This window comes from Lissotriton vulgaris, chromosome 1_2 (assembly GCF_964263255.1).
Source record: "Lissotriton vulgaris chromosome 1_2, aLisVul1.2, whole genome shotgun sequence".
Taxonomy (NCBI): Eukaryota; Metazoa; Chordata; class Amphibia; order Caudata; family Salamandridae; genus Lissotriton; species Lissotriton vulgaris.
The window spans coordinates 360,096,233-360,114,634 of NC_141686.1; the positions used below are offsets into that span (position 1 = coordinate 360,096,233).

At 45.2% G+C, this 18,402-nt stretch overlaps 1 protein-coding gene across 3 annotated transcripts in view; it reads left to right on the forward strand.

Moving 5' to 3' along the window:
* The window catches only part of LOC147736850 (uncharacterized), an 86,750-nt gene extending 72,938 nt beyond the window's left edge, over positions 1 to 13,812 (forward strand). For 2 of the 3 annotated variants that reach the window (XM_086953528.1, XM_086953530.1), the window contains one exon: positions 5,744 to 13,812. In XM_086953528.1, coding sequence (XP_086809654.1) covers positions 6,897 to 8,291 — 1,395 coding nt within the window. In that variant the 5' untranslated portion in view covers positions 5,744 to 6,896 and the 3' untranslated portion in view covers positions 8,292 to 13,812. Of the gene's footprint in view, positions 1 to 2,695; positions 2,747 to 5,743 lie in introns of all 3 variants that reach the window. The other variant, XM_086953529.1, reaches the window with a different exon arrangement.
* The last annotated feature ends 4,590 nt before the right edge of the window (positions 13,813 to 18,402 follow it).

An 18,402-nucleotide genomic window follows, 5' to 3' on the forward strand; every position in this document is an offset into this window, starting at 1 on the left:
AACCTGCAGGAGTGGCAGGTGAAGGATCCATGGGTGTGTCCTGTAGCTTTTAGGGAGTCAATTAACTGTCTCATCCGCCATCGCCTGTCCATAGTAGCCTTTCAAAAGTCAGAGCAGAAAAAAATCGAGTACTACCCTACAGCGACCGCGGTGCTGGCTCGCTTTTAAAGAAACTGCTTGTCTCAGCAATAGTTCCCAAAATATATCAAAAACGGCCTTGAATAGCGGTCATTCTTTAGACGCTGAACTAGAGGGAGTCTGTGAGCCCTCTGGATCTGGCAGTCCCAGTCCCTGTCCACCAGATCCTGGAAGGCCTTCTGCATCACTTGGACAATGACTGATCTGGTGTCTGAACCCTATTGCCCTTCAGGGATACCAAATAATTTAAAATGTTGCCTCCTTTGCCTATTTTCCAACTCTTCAAGTTTAAGTTCGAGGCTTTCTAACTGGTCGTCATAATACTGTGTTAAATTTACTAGCAGTAACCTCCTCAGTAGTGACCATTCTATGCTGTATCTCTGTTATCTCGCCGGTCATTTCCCCAACTTTCCCTGTTACTTCCTTCAAGGATAGTTGAATACTAAGATTGTCTGCCCTAATCTGGGCAAAGAGATCTCTCGTCTCCTCCTTCTGATCTTTTAAGGCTTGTAATATCAAGAAGAGTATTGGAGCATCGTTTTCCTTGGAGCGCCTTCTTTGCGAATCCTCGCCCGGGCTCAACGAGTGAGATAATTGAAATGAACCACGTGAACCAGATACCGTAAGTGGTCCATTTTGGCCTGAGTCACCATTTTTCTTAGGCGTTATGCAGGATTCTGAATCAAGGTCAGTTTCTGAGCAGCTTGCACCACGTACACTGGTGACATTTGTAGCCTTGTCCGTCAACCCTACATCAGATAACCTTGACATAACAGTTTTTATCCTTCCTTTTGAATGAACCCATCTCCGCATGGGGCTGTTAGCAGACAATTTCTTAATTTGTTCCTTCTTATTGGCAGACCCGACACTGGATATACTCCTGTCTCCTATTTATGTTTTCCCCAATTTTGACCTTTGGGCTCTTCTTTTTTTTCAAGGAGAGGGAGACCAAGGAAACTTGATTGTTGATGATGCTGGTATGGTGCAGCAAGTTTATGCAAACACAAGTGAAGTGCAATATAATTATACAAATATCCCGGCACTCAAGTGACATCTCCTGTTCGTAGTTAGTCATAACACACTACATTGTTCATACTTATAATATCACTGGCAACAAGCAGATTTAAGTTAAAAAAAAAACAGTGATTATTTAATCCAAACAATCATTTAAGACATCATGGTTTACAAAAAGGACCAAGAAGAGACCATTTCCCCTCAAAAATATATAACATTCAAGAGAATCCGATTGATGGTTATGTCCTCATAATCTTGATCCAAATACACAACAGCCGACACGTGTTTCGTCACACCAAGTGACTTCCTCAAGGCTTTTTCCCGATTTTAAGGGCATGAGAAGCTGCACAATAGTTTGATTCCCGAAGTCTTCCACTGTGGACGGCGTCGACCAGGGAAGTTGCTGGTCAATAAGAAAAGTCCATCTATTTCTTGTTTCAAATATTAGAGCAAAAAAGCCGCCTATGAAAGTAATTCAAAAGGACGTGTCATGCGAATAAATACTAGGTATGTCTCATGTATTCTCAATAATTCGTTCAAAGTGTCCCCGTTGGAACCGTAATACTGTTGACTTTCATTAGCTTCAGTATAGTTATCCTGCTATTTTGCGTGCCACCGAGACAGTTGTTGAAAATCAGGCTGGCTATGATAGGCCCCGCAAGTTTTTCTGTCTGTGTACCACCAGCGCGGACTCAACACGGCACGTCCATGATAGGGTTCCCGTGTGAAGTGCAAACGACCTCTCCGGTATTATTGGTAAGTTCGGGCCTTTCCAAGAGGTTCTGTTCAGAGCAATTACACAATGGTACCTCGGGGTGACTAAGTTGATGGAAGGTCATGTTCAGTATCTGAAGTTAATGTCTCCATTTGCAAGGTGTCTGGAAAGCCTCCCTTTTCAAAAAAAATTCTATTTGCATCTATTTCCTTTAGAGGTAAGGCTGGTTTGGGTAGGGTATGCTTGTCTTTGTCCTTCTGACTTGCCTTCCACTTTTTTGCGCTATTTTCATTAACTTTATTTTTTAACTTATTAGAACGAGGGGGCGAAATTCTATCCGCTGATTGAACCAGTAGCGTACATTTTTCTTCTACGATCTTTGTTTCTGGAAGAGATTTCTTTTTTTTGCGTAGCACTAAACAGTGAGTAGAATGTTTTGGCCTCTGCATCGATTTGCGTGGGACCATTCATGTTCTGTCTTCCCTTTCTAGCACGTTTTTTTTGCCTTTTTGTTAATACTTGGGTGAATGTGTTTTTTGCTTTTGTAGTAAGAGATTGTAGGCCACTAGTTGTTAACTGGATCAGCGATATATCGTTTTGGGTTTCTTTTGTATTTACACAACCTGACACATTTGGTTGTCCTCCCTGTTGTTCATAGGTTTCCTTTTTTGGTGAGTTGTCTAATAACTGCAATTGCTCTTTGTGTGTTCCTCTGGAATTTGCCTTAAAATTAGTTTATGATCGGCCTTGTGCTTTATTTCTTTCAATATATCAATTAGTGTAGCTGGCAGAGTACTTAATTTATCTATTATTTGGTCGCATTTGCAGATACATTGTGGATCTGTGCTCTTAGGTGATTGGACCTTCTTCAGCTGTTTGGTAAGTATATCTATTTTGGTGTTAATACTAGAGACGTGTGTTTCCATAATGTTCATAGGGTCGATCTGAAGATCTAATTTATCAGATTGCATATATTCAGTGCTGATATAGACGTTTGCAGAATGCTTAATAATGAGGAGTGTAAAGAGGATAGGTTGCCTGTCTGCGTTTGGTTGATATATTTTTCGGTTTACAGGTTTCGTATCCTCCAGTTTTGGAATTATTCTGCTGAAATGATGAAATACTTAAACTTTTTTCATGTTTGTATATCAAATTGATCCTGCCTTGAGTTGGGTACTGAACCATGTATTGAATAATTCTTTAGGTCTGTTAGGATTTGAGAAGAAGAGTGGCTTGATGTTTCTATAATTGAGGAAAGGTCCTGCTTTGTTTCAGTGCCAATTGATCTTGTTGCAGGAACTTGTTTTGTTTTGTATAATTGATTTGTAGTTTCTATTTGTGAGGTTACAGGAGTAATTGCCAAGTTTGACAGTTTTTTCTTTTTGTCTCCAGGGCTTTTACAAGTTCAGCATTGTCCATTATTAATGTGGAGTGCAACCATGAAGTTTGCAGACCGTCCTTCTTGGAAGCCTTTATATCACAGGGTGTTGAAGGGGAATCGTAGCATCGATTCTCCTCAACCTGTTTATCTGTTAGGAGTTGAGTGAAAGTGATCCAGTGTTTTGAACTTGGATGCTATTGCTATTTCATCATGTTGATGGTTTCTTTTTTTAAGTTCAGTAGTCAGGTCTAGACATGTTTGCTTAATGTCTTCCAAATCGTTCTTGTGATTATTCACTGATTGTATAATTGCCTGTACAATGATTTTTTTCCTACTTTTTGTTTAGTGTGTTTTTAGCTGATTTTCCTCATCTATTGAATCTGTTATTATTTGTTCCATTTTTCCTACACTTTCCCTGTGTCTGGGCTCTGTAAATGGTGCCATTGCATAAGGTGCTGGTTGTTGTGCCTCTCGTGTTTCCAAAGCCATTGGTTTTTGTGGGGCAAGAGGTGTGAGCAAACCCTTTATACTTCCTGTTTCCGAAAAGATTGCTGCTGCCAGGTCTTTCAGAAAGAAAAATGTATTTATTTCTTGTTCCGACCTTTTCGCTTTTCCAAAATTGGTTTCCAGTGGAGGAAGTATTGGGCTGGGATGGTTTCAATCAATCAATCAATCAATCAATCAATCAATCACGGCATTTGTAAAGCACGCTACTCACCCGGGAGGGTCTCAAGGCGCTGGGGGAAAAGGGGATGTTACTGCTCGAACAGCCAGGTCTTGAGCTGCTTTCTGAAGGAGAGATGGTTCTGGGTTCGCCGAAGGTGGGTGGGGAGGGAGTTCCAAGTCTTGGCTGCCAGGTAGGAGAAGGATCTTCCTCCGGCGGTGGCTCTGCGGATGCGTGGTACGGCGGCGAGGGCTTGGCTGGTCGATCGTAGCTGGTGGGTGGGCGTGTAGAAGGTCATGCGGTCGTTGAGGTACTTGGGGCCCAGGTCGTGGAGAGCCTTGTGTGCGTGGGTGAGGAGTCTGAACGTGATTCTCTTGCTGATGGGGAGCCAGTGCAGGTCTCTCAGGTGTCCGGTGAGGTGGCTGTGTCGGGGGATGTCCAGGATGAGTCGTGCGGAGGCGTTCTGGATGCGCTGGAGTCTTCTTTGGAGTTTGGCTGTGGTTCCGGCGTAGAGGGTGTTCCCGTAATCCAGTCGGCTGGTGACGAGTGCCTGGGTAACGGTCTTCCTGGTTTCAGTGGGGATCCATCTGAAGATCCTGCGGAGCATGCGTAGGGTGTTGAAGCACGAAGATGTGACGGCGTTGACTTGTTTGGTCATCGGCAGGGAGGAGTCCAGGATGAAGCCCAGGTTGCATGTGTGGTCCGTTGGTTTGGGAGCAGTGCCCAGGGCCGGGGGCCACCAGGAGTCGTCCGAGGCGGAGGGTGATGATCCCAGGATGAGGACTTCCGTCTTGTCTGAGTTCAGTTTAAGGCGGCTGTTCTTCATCCAGTCGGCGACGTCTTTCATCCCTTCGTGTAGGTTGGCTCTGGCAGTGGTGGGGTCGTTGGTGAGGGAGAGGATCAGCTGGGTGTCGTCGGCGTAGGAGATGATGTTGAGGTCGTGTTGGCGTGCGATGGCTGCGAGGGGGCTCATGTAGATGTTGAAGAGGGTTGGACTGAGTGAAGATCCTTGTGGTACGCCGCAGATGACTTCGGTGGCCTCGGATCTGAATGGGGGGAGGCGGACTCTCTGGGTTCTTCCGGCGAGGAACGAGATGATCCACTCCAGTACTTTCTCTCGGATTCCGATGTTGCTGAGGCGCTTCACTAAGGTGCGGTGGCAGACAGTGTTGAACACCGCAGAGAGGTCCAGGAGGATGCTGCTTCCCCGTTGTCGATCAGGTTTCCTATTCCTTGGGATCTTGTTGATGTCCCCCTTGCTGTAGTTGACTTCTTTTGTGACTTTTTAGTTTGTGTGATTTTTGTAGCGGGGGCACCTGCCTAATCCGCCCTGATCTAATTTCGCTTATACCACTTTTCTGGTGAGACACCAATTAGAGGTTGCCGCCCGGGTTTCCTTTTTTTTAAATGCCTGCCGGTTTAATACAGCAAGATTCCTCACTGTCAGCAAAGGTCAAAGGGCAGATAGCACAATTGCTGGAGCCAGCCCGGCCCTCCACCCACTCCCAGTGTGCAGTGGAATAAATAGCATCTGATAATTCATTAAAAGTATTACAAATATATTGGCTGCGTGTGATAATAAGTGTTAGAATATATGTCTAACTTGTTATTCTTTCCTAAAGATTCACTTGTTTTGCTTTCACAACCTTGAGTTCCAGTGGTTCCAAGCTCCCTTTCTACACAGTGTCCCCGAGCTGTTTCACCACTATTAGAAATGCAACTCAAACTGATTGCCTATCTTGCTTCTATATATGCTTTCTTTCTGCAAAGTACAAAGTCATAAATATTTGTTCTTTATGTTGATTTACAATATCAAATTCTATTTCTCCAGGTGACTGAAGCATGAACAGAAAAAAGAAGGTTTTAATTTAGTGAAACACAATAAAAAGGATTATTTCAAGGAAAGTTAAAACATTCTCGAGCTCTAGAGGAGAAACATATATGTGCCAGGAATGTTGATGAATTTGGAGCGGAAAAAAATGCTGAATGTGAAATTTGTCAAATATTAAAAGAAATTACGGTAAATGTTTACGAAGAGTCATTTACTGAGATTGAGGACTCTCTGAAGTATGAATGGAACTCAAGAGTAAATTGAAAGTCTGCATCTACGAATTGTAAAAATATTTTCACGTAAAAGAAACATTTCAAGATTGGTTGGACAAAGAACATTTGCTACATTGGATACCCACACAGTGCATTTGAGAATAATCAGTGTTGCAAATTCTGTCTGATGGTTTATGAGAAATGCCCTGGAGACCCAAACCCCTCCTAAAAAAACAGTATTTGTGCATGTGATTAAAAGAACAAGCTTTTGTCTACGTCTCAAGTAATTGTTAGAGAGAAGACATTGTTAAGAAAAAAACAAATTGTAAATGCTCTTTCTCATTACACCAAAGACGCTGGATTATCATCTCCAGTATCGAAACATTATCCCCCATCAACTCTGTCTCTTGGGTTGATCAGAGTATTTTCAAATTGGCTCGGACTACCAAAGTTGATCATGTACCTGCCCTAGCCACTAGAGTGGCAAAGAATGTACCTGCACAAAGTTTAAAAGAGGCCAGTGCTATGTATTGCTAATTCATAAAACCACCCTGGCATGCCCTAATCACCTGTCATTACTTGTATGAACAAATATACTTTAACGGCAAAAACTAAACCCCAAAGACCTTATCAGTTATTTTAAAACTTCTAAATCGAATCTGATAAACCGGAGTCACAAAATGAGTTAATTCAACTTGATAAAACTCACTCGGGCATAACAAGGAGAAAATGAACCCATCTCACTAAATTCAAGGGGCTCCTCAGTGAAAGTTTATAAAACAGGTTAGACAGGCTGCCTTTAAAAGTAGGAAAATAGTCTCCAGATAAAAGATATAATTAGTTAAGTACAAATGTTAAGAAGAGCATCTGCCGTGTATTTTAGAAGTTAATGCTGAGTGTAGCATAAACGAGTACAAACTCTGGAATCAGATAGTCTTAACATGGCCGGTGTCCAGGAGCAAACCCAACATGAAAATTCCCATAACTCGATTAGGAGTAATGGATTTGAGAACAGCTTTAGTTGTCAATACCACCCCACTAAACACGAGAGAACTGACACTGGACAAAAACCTTATCAGTGTCCTGAATGCCAGAAATTCTTTACTCAAAAATACTCTCTCATTCAACATGTGACCATCCACACTGGGGTAACACCATATCAGTGCACTGAGTGCCAGAAAAGCTTCAGTACGAAAAGTAGTCTTACACGACATGAACGGATTCACAGTGGGTACAAACCTTATCAGTGCTCAGAGTGCCAAATAAGCTTCAGTCATAAGGTCAGTCTAATTTCTCATGAGAAAATCCACACTGGGCTAAATCCTTATCAGTGCTCAGAGTGCCAGAAAAGCTTTAGTCGTAAAGACTGCCTCATTCAACATGAAAGAACACACACTGGGCTAAAACCTTATCAGTGCTCTGAATGCCTGAAAAGCTTCAGTCACAGAAGTACTCTCACTCGACATAAGATAACACACACTGGCTACAAACCTTATCAGTGCTCAGAGTGCCAAAAACGTTTCCGTTGTAAAGAAAATCTCAATCGACATGAGAGAATCCACACTGGGCAAAAACCTTATCAGTGCTCTGAATGCCACATAAGCTTCAACCGGGAATCAAGTCTTGCTCAACATGAGAGAACACACACTGGTGAAAGACCTTATAAATGCACCGAATGCCAGAAAAGTTACAGTCAGAAAGGTAATCTCACTGAACATAAGAAAACACACACTGGGTACAAACCTTATCAGTGCTCAAAGTGCCCAAAAAGTTTCAGTTGTAAGGCCAGTCTCCTTAAACATGAGCGAATCCACACTGGGCAAAAACCTTATCAGTGCTCTGAATGCATGAAAAGCTTCCTTTGTAAAAGTTATCTCACTCGGCATGAGATAACACACACTGGGTACAAACCTTATCAGTGCTCAAAGTGCCCAAAACAGTTTAGCTGTAAGGCCAGTCTCATTAAACATGAGAGAGCTCACACTGGTGAAAGACCTTATCAGTGCACCGAATGCCAGAAAATGTTCAGTCAGAAAAGAAATCTCACTGAACATAAGAAAACACACACAGAGGACAAACCTTATCCGTGCTCAGAGTGCCAAAAAAGCTTTGTTTGTAAGGTCAATCTCATTCAACACCAGAGAATCCACACTGGGGAAAAACCTTATCAGTGCTCTGAATGCCAGAAAAGCTTCAACCGGGAATCAGGTCTTGCTCAACATGAGAGAACACACACTGGTGAAAGACCTTATCAGTGCACTGAATGCCAGAGAAGCTTCAGTCTGAAAAGTAATCTTACTCAACATAAGAAAACACACAATATTTACAAATGGTAGTGGTGGTCCTGCTGGTAGCACATCACTCTCTAAGTGCATTAGATATTAAGTCACAGTATTGGTGCCCCTCAAGTTTATAGATTTTCACCCCACTCCCTAAGGTGTTATCCACTGTTCTCAAAGAGCCCAGTGGCAATGTCAAAGACTATAATAAACCTCGGCACTCAAGTCAGTTTAATTAGATTCCTAAAAAAAGATTTTATATTTGATGTATCTACAAACAGTGAGTTTCATAGAGAAATTCAAAATGTCATTGCTTGTTGTTCAATAGAGTAAATATATAAATCAAACGCATTTAGATCATATGTTTGGAAACAGATGACATATGTTTTAACGATGAAAAGCTTGATACAGTAATCCTTCCACATGTGTTGGACTGGCAGCCGACACGTGTTTCTGTTGGAACTGCAACACCCTCCCTAAATAATAATGGAGGTGGGGACGTCAAATAAAATCCTATAGGAACTAATCTTACATTAAATATTGTAAAGTAAATAAAAATCTAAATAAATGGAATTGAATGGCAAAAAATAGCTAAAAAGAAAGCATTTTATTATTTTGAGATTAAATTATTCACTCATATAACTTTCATTTTTAGAAAAGTATAAATTCTTTTTTGTACTCATTCCACCGTCAGTCACTAGTTAACCTAGTCGATGGTCTGAGAAACTCCTTACCGTAGATGTGACTGCGTGTCTTGCTGAATAGTATTATACACATTACAGTCCGGCATCAACTCAGCAAAGTTATGGTGTAATCATTAAACTAATAGGATTTGCTTGCTAGGTTACAAAAGGAGACCTATGCTTTGAAGCTTCTTTATTGTTATACGCTAGGTCTAGTTGACTCGTACACCTTACTGACTTAATCCAGTCTAGTTCAGACGGCAGAACCAGAGAAATGATTTGGTGCTCATAGAGGTTAATCAATGCCAAGTCTACACCAAGGGATATCAGAGAGTGTCTTATCTTTACTTCACAGCCTGTGAGTTCCTCTACATAGTCACCTAGTCATTCCAGTAACGTTTCAGCATAGGACAATCCATGAACTTATGCCTGTTGTCTGCTTCCGTCATATTGCATCTCTTCCTACCTGGGGCTACTTGGGAGTACTTAGCCAGTCTCTGGAGCATCCAATGGGCTCTGTGGAGAGTGAAGAGTTGGTTTTGCTTCAGCGGTGTAACTTTACTGTTTTATCAAGAAGATTTCTAGATACTTCCAGAGGTCTTCCACGGCCAGCTGCCATAGGTCTTTCTCCCATATTCGGTGTGGGTCTATATTCTTCTTGTCCTCTGCAGCTATCATGTCCCAGTACCACAAAGATACTTCCTTTTTAATCCATTCATCCGCATTGAAGAGCGTTTTGTGTTCCCAGGGCTCTATTCTTGTTAGTCTCTGAGCTGACCACCGTGAAAAAAGCTGCAGATATTTCAACTTTGAGATTTCCCTTACCGTTAACAAATGGAGGTCCTACCCTGCAATAAAGATGTGTCTCGTTTCAGATCCCTCCGGGTACTAGAGTTTACCTTTTGCAGTCTGTGCCTATAGAATGGTGAAAACAGAGGAAGGAATGGAACCTTACCTCGCTCTCATGTATAATGCACCGGATAGGTTTTTAATCACTTGTTTTAGGCTCAACCTTTTACACCACCTACTGGCTGATCCACCAGGTTTTACTTTAACAGTTGAGCAGAAGGGTTCCTGCGGCCTGACAATAGGTCTCCGCAGGATACCCTTCATTTTGTATTATTATGCCCATTTTATGTTTTACCCAGGCGCAATTTTCTAGTAGGAATTTTAAAACAGGCAAAGTTTAAACATGCTATGGTTGCCTTATTATTCTTGCAAATGGCTAAGGATCCTTATACTCTGCTCTGTATTATGAGTTTTATTAAGGTTGCTTTAAGGTTAAGGAATTCAAGAGGGCGGTGTTGAATGGATTTTTTGGTCAATTGTCTCCAATCACTAAATGTATAATATGTCCTTTTATGGTATTTTTCAAATACCGAATAAAGATCTATTGATTGATTGATTGATGGGTTGCATCAGTATGGCCAGCCCTGCTACGTACCACGCATCAGGCGTTAGACTAACACATTTCAGTGTGGTGGTCCGCATCACCGCACTGAAATGCGAAGTCACGCATTATAGCGCCTCCTCTGCTGCTATAATGCACCATGACTGACTGGCAATGCATGTTGCGCGCTGTTCCCGCTAGCTTTCAGGGGCGTGCTCATGACCTGCTCCTCGTAGCTCTCTACTTTGTTACAATGTATTTGGACTGGATACACCCCGGGCCGACACCACGCGGCATCACTAAGGAGTCACTACCCAATGGCTTGGCTACTTAGTTACTTAAAATATAATTGTGAAGCCTTGATACATTTTAATAAGTGGGGAAGGTGAGTCACGGGGTCAGTCCTGCAGTGCTGCCGGCCCGTGCTACCCGCAGCGTTGCAAGTGCGTGGCATTTCAGGAAGTGTTCGCTGACACTTGTCAGTGTGTTGGGCAAATTAAAGGTAGCACAGATCCTCTTCGCCGCTCGCACCACGGCATTGTGGATGAGGATCGATTCCCGGAACCATAGTTGGCCACACCTGACTTGCCATTTTGGTGAAGCTGGACAGCATTGCCGTATGCTCACCAGCCCAGCGGTATGGATTACCTGAGTTACCCTGTAACACACAGGCTGAGCCAACCAGTGCCGGCAAAAGAGCTGATGCCAGTCCGAGTCAGCAGCCTGCCCCCATGCGTGAATGAGTACTGTCACCGCAACACACACAATGGAGTAGGAAAGTGGATAATAAAAGTTGGCACGTGCTCAGTGAGAAAAAAACTGCCCTCACTCACAAAATCGTGACATGCTTCATCATTGAGCTTGCTTACTAACAACCTTGTGTTTCATCATACCACCTTGCCCCATGAGCATCTATCTGTGAATAAAACTAAATAAAATATGAGAAATACAAACAACTGAACATGCTGTGCGGCTATAGATAAAACTTGATGAACGAAAACGTAGGAGAGACACGAGTTAATGCAAACCTTAGTTGTAAGAACACAGAAGTACCATTAGATGCCAGAAATCCAATACAAAGTTTACTACACACTACCTAGAGGAACACGGCACAGTAAATGACCTATCCTGGACGGTGCTGGACTACCCAGAATCGGACCATCTACAGGAGATAACAAGCATTTGCAATGCAATAGGTGTCGCATTTATAAGAGTTTGAGCTATTGGCATTGTAAATGACAATGCCTTTATTTGTTGATTTTTCAAACATAAACAAAAGGCATTGTCATTTACAATGCCAATAGCTTAAACTCTACAAAATGTGGGACCTATTGCATTGCAAATGCTTGTTATCATGCTGCTGTTAGAGGGAGAGGTTGTGGTTCAGCGGTCAGAGCTCCTGACTCTGGAGTTGGGGACTAGTGTTTGAGCCTCTGCGAGGCTGAACATTCTTTAATTTTTAGCAAAACATTTAATCTCCTGCCCAGGATGTAGCAATTAAAATTATAAATAAACAGTGATCTCTTTGAGAGGCGGGCATGCAGTGTTGGGGGGTGTGGGAGGTGGGGAGAGAAATTAAAACAAGCCATGCAAAGGGCATGGATGGAGGAGGAAGCGGGAACAATGGAGGAAGCTTCTATAGATTTCTCGAATTAACACAGCGCCCGCTTTGCCAAGCGTCCATGCATCGGGGGTGAGGGGGGCATATTTAAAAGTTATATATTACGTGAAAGCATGCTTCAAATACCAAAACAAAAAAAAAAGCCCGCATTGCTAAAGCTGGCGTCCCATCTGTGCTCTTTAGATTAATTAAGCAAAGAGTTCTTCCCAAGGGCTAATGCAAGCTATACAGTAATGACACAGTAAAAGGTCCAGTCCTTATGGGAGGTTACACCGGAAGACAGGGAAGTACTAAGGAGGAACTAATAAGCCTATTAACAAATCAAAAGCCAACATTTACAAGTCAAACCTGCCAATTGTAAATATGGGCAGAGAGTGGGTGAAGATTCAATTCCACACCCGAATACACCATGTCTCGCAGAGCAACGCATGCGCTGCCCAGGCTCGACCTAAAAAAAAGACAATGTTGCAAAAATAGAGTTGGGTGAGCCATGCACAACAAATGAAAAGTCGCACCATTGTTAAAGTCCAAACACAGCATGCTGCACTGCAAAAAGAAAAGTCATAAAGTTGCAGGAGAGCGTGTCGTGCCTGCAACAGGATTTAGAAGAAAGTCATGTAAGAAAATAGTGCTCACAAACTAAATAAAACATACAAAGTAACAACACATGTAAGCGGGGCAGTCCTCGTGGGAGGTTATAACATGAGAAAGTGAGGTACTAAGGAGGGATTACTAAGCCTATTAACAAATCAAAGGCCACCATTTACAAAGGACAGTAACAGGAGCCAATTGAAAAGATGGGCAGAAAATGGGTGGAGGTTAAAGTCCATACCTGAATACAGCAGGTCTCGAAGAGACAGCGCAAGCACTGCCTAGGCGAGACTTAAAAAATACATTTTGGTATCTAATGTCATAGTCCCAAAGCGCGGTAGTGAAATGCAAAATAAAATTTACTTCTTGGCCTTCTGACTTTTTTTCTTGTAAGCAGGCACAGGTTAAACAGTCCCCCTGGGTGAGAGGGCAGAGATAGCCTTTCAGATGCAAAAGCAAGCATCTCTTGCTAATGGGCAAACATTAACACTCCTTGGAAAACCAGCATACTAAAAGAACTTAATTTACCAGACAGAGAGAGCGATGGAAGCAAATCCTGTCGAGAGACGCAGGCAAAGGAAAAACAAACAAAGGCAACATTAAATGCAACTGAAAAACCTGATTAAACAAGAGGTGCCGCCTAGGTCCTGAACCCTTAGTGTGGCATCAGTTGAGCTCCTACTTGTTCAAAATGAGAAATCCTGAAGTTTTGGCTCTTCACAACCATGAATGGGCCTGTTTATGCCAAGATCTTCCCACTCGCATTGACCACCAACGCGAAACTCTGGTGAATCTGACTCTTTATGCTACAGCGGCCACCAGCGACTTGAGATCTGCACTTCGCGCTATAGCATTAAGAGGCCAAGGTGACCATCAATGCGAAGCTCCAGCAACGACCGTCCAGAACGCCTCACAGGATTTTCTTGCTTCAGCAGCATCAGTCTGTGACATCCGGCCTGTTCTTCGTGCTACAGTGACAACCATTTGTGACGCTCTCCCTTCTCCTTGCGGTCTTCTCCAATACGAACCAGACTGTTCATACTAGACTTTGGATGATAACTTCTCAGCAGGACTAACCTGCTTCCTGTATCCACCCTGTGCTCCATCACAGTCAGCCTGAACTTGTGACTTTCACACAGTCTTGTACGACCAGGGACCCACAAGTGGCACCTTGTGCATTTAGGCACTTTGTTTACCTTAAATCGTTCAAATTGCATGTCTATGGTTCTATTCATTCGATTTTCAACGTTTTGGTTTCAAATAATCTATTAAAATTCATTCTATTTGTCTAAATTGGTGAGAGATCTCTCTTGTGGTGTGTTTTCACTTTATTACTGTTTGTGTGCTGCATGAATACCTTACACATGCGCCTCACTGCTTTTGTGCCAAGCTACCAGAGGGTTAAGGACGGGTTCATTTAGGGACTTTTTGTAGTTCACACTGACATGGATTGTGGCTGTTGCTTGAGTACGGCTTCACCTCCTTCAACCAAAAAACCCAATGTCTCAAATGGAGGTTTAGAAGTGGGGTCTTAGGGACAGAGGTCTGCCTGAAGGTTTGGCTTCTACCCTATAAGATTCAAGAAGGGTCTCTACTCTTGAGTCATACACCTGGAAATGGAGGTCATTCAGTGCATGGTTTAGTGTAAGGGACCTTGATCTCACTTTGATGGATTTAGTTCAGGTTTTACATATTATGAAGGATGGTGGTATCTTGGGGCTCCCTGAGGCCACTTGTAAAGTCCAGTGGTTGTCCAGCTGGGCTTTTAGGAGCTCCTGGATAAATTTTCAGGATGAAGATGGACTAGTCTCCCAGCATTTCTGTTACTTAGTGCCAAGATGCCCTTGGGTGAACGTGCACTTTACAAATACACGTTATGTTATTTAACATTCACCTACATATTCCCCACCAGTTCCCCTCTTGAGATCTGGGTCTGGTCTTAAAGCTTTAAAGGATGCTCCTTTCCAACCGTTAAAGGAAGTACATTTTAAATATTTAACCCCAAAGACCTTCTTTTTGGTTGCCTTTCACAAAAAGACCCATTTTGTAAGGTCTTTCAAGCTAAGATTGTGTTAAGATATTTACTGGGTTTCATTCCTAAGGTCAATTCTGCTTTCCACAGAGAGAAAGATCTGATCCTCCCTGATTTTTTTAACATCAATGTTATGAGGGCCGGACTGGGAACACAAACCAGCCCTGGCAATTCTGACCGGACTGGTCCTGGCAGGAGGGGGGAGGGGGTGCTAGCGAGAAGCAGCACTGCTTTCGCTTTAGCACTGCTGCTGGTTTTGTTACAGGGGGCCGATATTGCAGTACTGCTGCAAAACCGGCACCCACAGCTTGAAATCCGGCCCCCACTATTCCACACACAAGGAAAACGCATGGGGCCTTCTACGGCCAGAAGAAGACAGGCTCCATAGTGTGGACATATGGACATCCTTTTTAGGGCTCGCCTGCTGATGCGCTTCTGCGCATCGCTGGCGAAGCTCTATTACGGCTTATCCAGTGTTGATCCACCACTGGCAATTCCACTGGCGATTTCTTCAAGTGCATGTGCTTTTTAGGTCATTGCGCAAGCCCTAAAAAGCGCGTGCACAATGCCACCAGCCGCCTGCCTGCCTGCCTCGCATTACCAGATCAAAGGCAGCCCAGCCCCCCTCCCACAAGCTTCTCAGCGTGTGCTCTGCCTCAGGCCTGCATTTCTCCTCCCCTCGGGCAAACAGCCGCAATAACACCCTCCCTGCTCAGCTTTTTTTTCTCAATTTCTCCCCGTCTACACTTCCCATTAGGAGCCCTTCCTCCCCCCAAATAATCTATCTCCATAAGAGATAAGCAGCTCTTCCACCATCTCAAACCCGTATTAGTGCTCCTCACTATGCATGTTTTTACTTAGAAAATCAGCACAATGCAGCAGTGTGACATCAAGCCAGGTTCATCGACATCACTGCAAAAGTAAAGTTTTTATTCCCCATTTCCTCTTCAAGAAAGTGACTGCGCATCAGCCTCTACGGATCAGAAAGCGGAGCCCCTCCACTGACCGGGCTGCAAGTCAAATGGCCATGTTTCACAAATTATGGTTTTCGTGGTCTTATTCTGGAGTAGCCCTGTTGGCAAGAGAGGAAAGAGCAAGGCTCTGACAGTCAGTCCTCCTCTGCTTCATAGTATGCCGCGCCACTATAGTAAGTTGAACAAGGGATATTATTTGACAGAAAGAGGCAACCTGCATCTATTCACGGAAATACATTGAGCAGTCTACATTTTTATTTTTTAAAGCTACATACAATGCACCATAACTATTCTAGGTCTACAAATGGAAATACATACCAAGCAATATTTTTATTTATTTTTTAAGAGGTGCATACTTAAAAAAATGATTACAAAAATTAAACATCAACTAGTAATTAAAAAACCTAGCAATTAAGATATGCCACGTCAAATAATAACTTTTGTCGCCAATTAATTATCAGTGTCTGGAATGGATATGGTCACACCCTCACTCACCCTCAACCCCTCACCCTCACTCACCCTCAACCCCTCACCCACACCCTCACTCACCCTCAACACCTCACCCTCAACCCCTCCCTCACGCTCACCCACCCTCACCCTCACTCACCCTCAACACCTCACCCTCACTCACCCTCAACCCCTCACCCTCACTCAACCCCTCACCCTCACTCACCCTCAACCCCTCACCCTCAACACCTCACACTCACCCACCCTCACCCTCACTCACCCTCAACACCTCACCCTCAACCCCTCACTCACCCTCAACCCCTCACTCACCCTCACTCTCACTCACCCTCTATCACCCTCAACCCCTCACCCTCACTCACCCTCAACCCCTCACCCTCACTCACCCTCAACCTCTCACCCACACTCACCCTCAACCCCTCACTCATCCTCAACCCCTCACCCTCACTCACCCTCAGCCCCTCACCCTCAACCCCTCACTCACCCTCACCCTCACTCACCCTCAACCCCTCACCCTCACTCACCCTCACCCACCCTCAACACCTCACCCTCACTCACCCTCAACACCTCACCCTCAACACTTCACCCTCAGCCCCTCACCCTCACTCACCCTCACTCACCCTCACTCACCCTCAACCCCTCACCCTCACTCACCCTCACTCACCCTCACTCACCCTCAACCCCTCACCCTCACTCACCCTCAACCCCTCACCCTCACTCACCCTCAACCCCTCACCCTCAACACCTCACCCTCACTCACCCTCAAACTCAACATACATACATACATACATACCCTCACTCACCCTCACTCACCCTCAACCCCTCACCCTCACTCACCCTCACTCACCCTCAACACCTCACCCTCACTCACCCGCACTCACCCTCACCCTCACTCACCCTCACTCACCCTCACCCTCACTCACCCTCACTCACCCTCAACCACTCACCCTCACTCACCCTCACTCACCCTCACTCACCCTCAACCCCTCACCCTCACTCACCCTCAACCCCTCACCCTCACTCACCCTCAACCCCTCACCCTCACTCACCCTCAACCCCTCACCCTCACCCTCACTCACCCTCAACCCCTCACTCACCCTCACTCTCACTCATCCTCACTCACCCTCAACCCCTCACCCTCACTCACCCTCACCCACCCTCAACCCCTCACCCTAACTCACCCTAACTCACCCTCACTCACCCTCAACCCCTCACCCTCACTCACCCTCACTCACCCTCAACCCCTCACCCTCACTCACCCTCACCCTAACCCTCACTCACCCTCACTCACACTCACCCTCACCCTCACTCACCCTCACTCACTCACCCTCACCCTCACTCACCCTCACTCACCCTCAACCTCACTCACCCTCACCCACCCTCAACCCCTCATCCTCACTCACCCTCACCCTCACTCACCCTCACCCTCACTCACCCTCAACCCCTCACCCTCACTCACCCTCAACCCCTCACCCTCACCCTCACTCAACCTCACCCTCACTCAACCTCAACCCCTCACCCTCAATACCTCACCCTCACTCACCCTCACCCAACCTCAACCCCTCACCCTCAATACCTCCCCCTCACTCACCCTCACTCACCCTCAACCCCTCACCCTCACTCACCCTCAACCCCTCACCCACACCATCACTCACCCTCACTCACCCTCACTCGCCCTCACACGCCCTCACTCACCCTCACTCACCCTCACCCTCACTCACCCTCACTCACCCTCAACCTCACTCACCCTCACCCTCACTCACCCTCACTCACCCTCAACCCCTCACCCTCAACCCCTCACCCTCAATCCCTCACCCTCACTCACCCTCACTCACCCTCACCCTCACTCACCCTCAACCCCTCACCCTCACTCACCCTCAACCCCCTCACCCTCACTCACCCTCAACCCCTCACCCACACCATCACTCACTCACCCTCACTCACCCTCACTCACCCTCACTCACCCTCACTCACCCTCACTCGCCCTCACTCACCCTCACTCACCCTCACCCACCCTCACCCTCACTCACCCTCAATGCCTCACCCTCACTCACCCTCAACACCTCACCCTCACTCACCCTCAACATCTCACCCTCAACCCCTCACTCACCCTCACTCTAACTCACCCTCACTCACCCTCAACACCTCACCCTCACCCTCACTCACCCTCAACACCTCACCCTCACCCTCACTCACCCTCACCCACCCTCAACCCCTCACCCTCACTCACCCTCACCCACCCTCAACCCCTCACCCTAACTCACCCTCACTCACCCTCAACCCCTCACCCTCACTCACCCTCACTCACCCTCAACCCCTCACCCTCACCCTAACCCTCACTCACCCTCACTCACACTCACCCTCACTCACCCTCACTCACCCTCACTCACCCTCAACCTCACTCACCCTCAC